The following is a 6543-nucleotide window of genomic DNA, read 5'->3' as shown; positions in this document are numbered from 1 at the left end:
CGCTTCAAATTGATGTATCATATTCTGCATTGTCTATCAAATGCTCCACCACGGTGCCCAGTTCAACACGCGCCCCCGCCTTCAGCAAGTTCCACTACTTGGGTTGCTGCTTGGTAGTACAGGTCCGTCATGGCCCAAGCAGTATTCCTGTTGGGGGTATACGGTTCATCTGAATCGCTCGTTCCCGCTATAGGTAACCACTCAGACAATACACGTATAAATTTCATCGCCTGCCCGCTCCCATTCCCGACCTGTCAGCCCTCTCTGATCATCACCTTCCCCATGGCAAGCTCCCAAATTTCGAGGACTGACAGGAAGGAGGTTTACCTATCGCGCCAGGTTAGAAGCATCTTCATTCAGCCCCGTTACGCACAGTTGCGGCGATCCAAGAAAATTCGTGAGGTAGTCAATCAACATCATCTCCCGTTTGGATTTATTCTACCGATAGACTGGTTCAAATTCTTCGCTCTTTACTCGAGGATCACATCTTTGAATCCCGGATTTTTGCGCAAGAAGCTTTTCCTGAGCTCTTTCCGTCCACGAAGCCGTCCGACGCAGCTCCCTCAAACCCAATCTCAAAGCCACTAGGTGCCTTATCATCCATGCCTAAAAGCCTTCAACAAGGGGTAGAAACAGAGCTTCTACCCGCGCTACACCGGTTCGTGCTGATGACATCTCCATTCAACCGTCTCATTTCATCGCATTAATCTCCGAAGCCAGTGCCCTTGCAACTGGGGATTATTCTGACTTGATTATCTCCGGAGGAAAGCATTATCACGTGCACAAAGTTATTGTATGCAGTCGTTCTGAGGCATTGGCAACATTATGCAAGCTTAAATCGCCACAAGCCAACGTCACCAGTCCCGACCCGTGCGATGGTGAGTCCGTCGGCTGCTACGACTCGAAGAGCATGAAGGTTTCAACAAACTTGAATGAACCCACTGTAGTAACTCTGGATCTTGCACCCCATGATCCTCGCGCTGTCGATTGCATGATCCAGTATTTTTATCATCTCGACTATCAACCCCCACATTCAAACTTTCCGCTTGATAAAGAGGAGACCGAAGAGGAGATCATTCCCACAGCCAAGCCATCAGATATTCTCCTCCATACTCGCGTTTTCATACTTGCGGAGACATATGCCATCGATGGACTGAAATCGTCGGCTCTCTGCAAATTAGAAGCTGCAGTGCAAGAAATCACCGACGTGGATGACTTCTTAGTGGCAACCCATGAGGCGTATACGCAGGCGCCAGATTTTGAAACCAGACTACGACATGTTCTGGTCGCGGCGTTTTGCAAGCACCACTCAAAGCTGCTAGCTAGTAGCAAAACGAAGGACCTCATGAGCAGTAATGGTTCCCTGGGTTTTGATATTTACCAATATTCTCATCGTGATAATCTTTTTGGCTTTAGAGGTTAGGTGCTCGGAGCTTATATTTTGTTAAATGGTTAGTGGAGGGCCCAGAGCTATATGTACTCGGCGTCAGAGCTTCAGCGCAAGAAAATGACAAAGAAGGGAGCGAGGGATGACAACCAACGTACACAGAGCCATGTCGTAACTATGACCGATTCAGTACAATACTATCGATGCGAAATTTGTAGTCCGTGTACTCCGTTTCGTCCGTTCTGTTAAATGGATGTCACGCCAGATGGCCTAACTTGGCTCAAGTTGGGATGGGCCTCAGTCATATGCCTCTACGCATACCAGTATCTCCTCATTACGCACGCCTGCTTTGGCATAAAAACCTCCAGCGTCCGACGCAGTTTGCCAGCATTAGCAGCAGCTCGGGCCAACAGCTGTATCCTCTTCTCTCAGTCACTGCGGAAGCCTTGTGCCCAAGCCACCGCATCCCCACTCTCGGTGAACCTGGGGTACAGTTGCGTCCCGGTCAGTGTGCAGCACACTCTCCGTATCTGATCCCTAATGGGTTCAGCACGGACGCTGCATTGATTGGCCACTGGAGCTATGTTGCGTGTCGACCTCGACCAAAAATATGCAGCTCGCCCATGCTCATGCCTCCAAACCTAGAAGAGGAAGTAGCTTGGAAAGATGTGGTTGAGACTTGCGCAAGGGTTTTGGATTTTACGAGGAAGCATGAGAAGAGTGTATGTAGCAAGTAGTAAGGCCCTCTAGGGAAATCCCTCCGGGCGTCAATAAAATCTGTCTGTCTGTCTGCCTCCAAACATTCACCGCCCTGCGGGCCATCTCCCTAGTGCCCGACTTCCCGCTTCCCGCGTCACCCCACTACATTCATCAAGCCTTGTTCGATCCATGCAGGATGAGTCACCGTACACCGTTCTGCTGATAAAAGGAAATCATTGCACAATGCTAGTGGCTGTCGTCACAGCACAATACTTACGAACTCACCATGCCAAAAAAGATAGAAATTTCTTTTTCGCGATGTCGTGAACTCCAGAGACTCTCTGCAAGGCAACCCTGCGAGACAAGCCGCTACTGGTATTCGTTAAATTCTGCGACCAAACTTGTCGAAGCTCACTTCATAGACTTGCTTGTGGTACGGCGGACTTGGTCGCGACCATGTCAGATAGTCCTGAAGCAAGATTGCATGCTTGCACTGTTTCACCATGTTGGCCGGCTAGTCTTTCCCCAAATCACTCTCTGATCGTTTAGGGTAAGCGCCCGACCCTGTTAGTTGTAACGCTCAGTTATTATAAGTGAGCAAGCACGGCGATCACTGGGGAATTGAAATGAGCACCTACGGTGCTCACTCCTGAATCTTACCAGCACTCCCAGTATATAGGGAGCGCCTTCTTTTCCTCGGATTCATAGATAGAACTACTAGATAGTTTTCAACACGATCATTATCTCAATCATACTGGTCAACTGGTGCGATCTATGATCTATCACCAACGTGACATTCACTCTACGCTCAGACTGAGCGCACCGTGACTCGTTTGTGTGACAAACTCAGCTGACAGGCCGCATAACAGGCGACCGTACATGGGTGGGTGGCACGCATCTTGGCTCACCAGGATCACTTGGCTCGCAATGGTGAGCTAAGTGAGCCACAACGAGCCTCGTTTGTAATAAGCACACCCAACTACGACCGACTAGTCTGTCCCTCGGAAACGACCGGCTCTCACACAAAGCAAACCGCCCCCCCACGGAAGAAGGAAGACCTTCTTCAGCAGAGAACAAGCAACTCGGCTACTGCACCCAAGAAGATCACGTCAATGAATTCAGCGTAGGCATCCCGCTCCACTGTAGAGCCTTTGTTTCCCTTGTTGCACACCTAACCATGAGCTAGAATCGCCGCCTCGGAACCTTACACTTTCATCGTGGGGCCTGACAGCCGCAAGTTTACGATTCATTCCGCACTCGTCGCCAAGCTGTCTCCATGTCTCGAGAGACTGGTGAATGGACCTATGCGAGAGGGCCTTGAAAAGAGTGTTACGTGGGATTCGGTCGACGCGGTCACATTCGGGTGTTTCTTCCAATATGCCTACACAGGCAGCTACGATGTCCGCAAGGAGCAACAGCTAGCGGCATTAAAGGTCGAAATTCGAGACAAAGCAATTGATCTAGAATGGCCGGATACTCCTACAGATGGAACAGGAACACAAGCCGTTGAGCCTGTCGACTACGGGCTGGATGAACCAGTTGACTCTGTTCAAACCATGGCGGAGCCAGAGCCTGAGCCACCAGCGGAGGATGATTATCGGCCAACCCGCGTGAAAAAAGGTAAGAAGAAGAAAGGCAGATACGAGTCTCCGGAACCTTCATCGGAACTAGAAGAACCTCCGTCGAAGCAGGAAACATTATGGGCCAAGTTTGTCGCACTTCGAAGGACCAGCGTTAGCCTGAATGCGGTAGCTGGAGCCGAGGAAGTACCTGCCGAGACAGAAGACTTGGTATCTCACGCAAAGGTCTACGTCTTCGCCGACTATCACGGTATTGACAAACTAACGACGATATCATACAACAATCTCCACCGCTCTTTGATTGACTTGAACCTACAAGCGAAGACCTTGGCTGGTGTGATAGCTCTGTTCCAATACTCTTATGAGACACTCGTTCCCGACGACTTGAGAGACCTCAGTACTTTTCGCCGCCTGCGAAGTCGAAAGACTGTGGAAAGTCCCGGAGTTCCGGGATCTACTGGACAGCCATGCTGAACTTGGATCAGCTCTGGTTGGGGCTGTGATAAACAGATTGGCGTAGTTGTATCCTCATTACGTGGACGGAGCATGGGTTGGCGTGGCCGAAAGGCAATGACCTGCCATGTTATAGTTACATTACGTTACTAGTGCAAGAGAACAGCGTTATATAACAGCAGCCCCCTGGTATATGGCTTGCTACCTTATTATTCTCATTGATGTAGTTAGACCTTGCCTACATTTTGACGCCAATAACTGCGTGGAGTGGATGATGAAGACTGCGACCTCAGTGTTCAAGAACAGCCCACAGTCTAACTATTGGATTAGCCTTTTTCGACGTGGTTGCAGCCAGCTTCATCACATGACAATAGTCCTCACTGCGGTAGCTTCAAGGCAAAGTGTCATTGATGTTGATGTAGAATGAAAACTGAACAGTTGGGAACAAGAGGCAGAAAGAAAATCATATTATCCGGCCGTCGAGTGAAATGGAATATGGGACATCCTAGCGTATACAACGTGAAAGCGGCTATGCATGAATGAGAATAGCCGTGACTTAGTATTGTCTACAGCTACTTACATATCGGCTAATATAGCGCGGCCGTCTTTTTCTTTTGCTTTTTAACCGCTGTGAATGCCCATGGGTCACTCTCAGTAATGATGTCCTCTAAACGACTGCGTAGGAGTGCGAAAACTGCTGGGATTACCACACACGACATGCCTTCAATAGACAAACACGATGCAAACGCTGCGGAAAGACAAACCACGCAAGTGACGGCTGCACTGCCCCCGAGCAGTGTGCCAACTGCCTTGGGCCACATGCCGCGGGCCAAGCGGCATGCCCAGCGCGGCCAAAGAGAGTCCACGGCCTGCTTCATCGTCTCCCCAAAGAACAGCGAGCATTAATCAGACAGATGGGATCCCGCCTTTTTCAACAACACCAGGCTGCACAGCAGCGACAGCAATCTCAGACGGAACCTAGCGGCCAGCCAGCATCAGAGGCCGTCGTAGAACAACAGCGTGCCGCAGTGGCAGTCATGGAGGCGCCTCAGGAACATGTCAACCCCCAAGCCTTGACTACCTTCTTCACCTGCTCCCTACCAGTTCTGCCATCGTCGTCCCCGATGCGCCCCAGTGCCGTGTAGGGTTCCGTTTTTGACCGTCAAAAACAGTATTTGCCGGTCAAATTGATAATGGGGGTTTTTGGCAGTAATTTACGTCAAAAACCCTCCTACTTTAGGCTTAGCGTATTGCCATATCAGGACTAGCGCATGCATGAAATAGGTTTAGCGTCATCAAATCAGCGTAACACCGCAAAAATCGTCATGATGTTCCCTTCCCCTATGTTGAAAAGTGCCTCTGCCTTCCCCAACTATACGATATAGCCTCATCAAATCAGCGTAACACCGCAAAAATCGTCATGATGTTCCCTTCCCCTATGTTGAAAAGTGAGGGATAGGGAGCTGTCACGATGAGTAAGAAAGGCGGCCGCCCTAAGACCTATGGTGTTCATGAGCACTTTGCAGCAGCCCCTATTCCTCCAGGAGGACACAAATTCACTCAACATCGCGTTCGGTGTAAGTACTGTTCTAAAACTATGGCCAAGCACGTCCAACGGCAACAGAACCACCTTGCCAAGGAGTGTCTTGGGTTCCACCAAGCTGCAGGCTGCAGTGGATTTTGCCCGACACGAATCACCACGGCTCTGTCTATTATGGATCGAAACTCTAAAGATGCCATGTTGATCGCCAGCCTCGAAGCACCACCGCTCTGTCCATTATGGATCGAAACTCTAAAGAGCAACTTGATCGAGCTGCAGCCCTCGCCGTCTTCACGTCTGGCAAGCCATATACCACCTTCGAAGATTCTGGCATGGTTGAGTTCATCCAAATGCTCAATCCAGCTGCAAGCCATATACCACCTTCGAAGTTCTGGCATGATTGAGTTCATCCAAATACTCAATCCAGCGTACAAGCCCCCTTGTGGTGATCGAATTGCCTCTATACTTCCTGAAGTCTACCAAGATTACTGAGTTCAAGTCAAGGAGATCCTCGACGATGCCGATTATCTTAATGTCATCTTTGACGCTTCTGACGACATAAGCAACAACCGTATTGTCAACATTTCGATCTCAATTCCCAACTCAGCTACATTCTATTGGAAGACTGTTAATACACAGAACGAGGAACATACAGCCCTGAATACCATTCGCCTGATCCAGCCACTCTTACAAGAGGTATTCACGAAGGAAGGAGAGGATTTTCAGGATTTCTCTCGCATGAACGCTATCTGCACAGATACATGCTCGACAATGCGGAAACTCCACGCTGAGATGAAGAATATGCCCGAGTTCAGGCATTGTTTCTTCATTTTGTGTGATTCCCATGGCCTTCAACTTTTGGTGAAAGATATCGTGGAATCGGA

General features: G+C 49.5%; 2 protein-coding genes across 2 annotated transcripts; both read left to right on the top strand.

Annotated features, from left to right (window-relative positions):
- Positions 1-602: 602 nt before the first annotated feature.
- Positions 603-4140, top strand: MAA_01390 (uncharacterized protein; the record flags this gene model as incomplete). Its single annotated transcript, XM_007819388.2, has 5 exons — positions 603-658; positions 802-1418; positions 1712-2109; positions 2956-3209; positions 3273-4140. 5 exons carry the CDS (start codon positions 603-605, stop codon positions 4138-4140), a joined length of 2193 nt encoding a protein of 730 aa, XP_007817579.2.
- Positions 4141-5590: 1450 nt separating this feature from the next.
- MAA_01388 (uncharacterized protein) lies at positions 5591-6151 on the top strand (the record flags this gene model as incomplete). The annotated part of the gene is made up of 1 exon (XM_007819386.1): positions 5591-6151. One exon carries the CDS (start codon positions 5591-5593, stop codon positions 6149-6151), a length of 561 nt encoding a protein of 186 aa, XP_007817577.1.
- Between the last annotated feature and the right edge of the window lie 392 nt (positions 6152-6543).

Source organism: Metarhizium robertsii (genome assembly GCF_000187425.2).
Source record: "Metarhizium robertsii ARSEF 23 chromosome Unknown MAA_Scf_13, whole genome shotgun sequence".
NCBI lineage: Eukaryota > Fungi > Ascomycota > Sordariomycetes > Hypocreales > Clavicipitaceae > Metarhizium > Metarhizium robertsii.
Note: the sequence above shows the minus strand (reverse complement) of the source record. Positions and strands in the feature narration are given on the sequence as shown.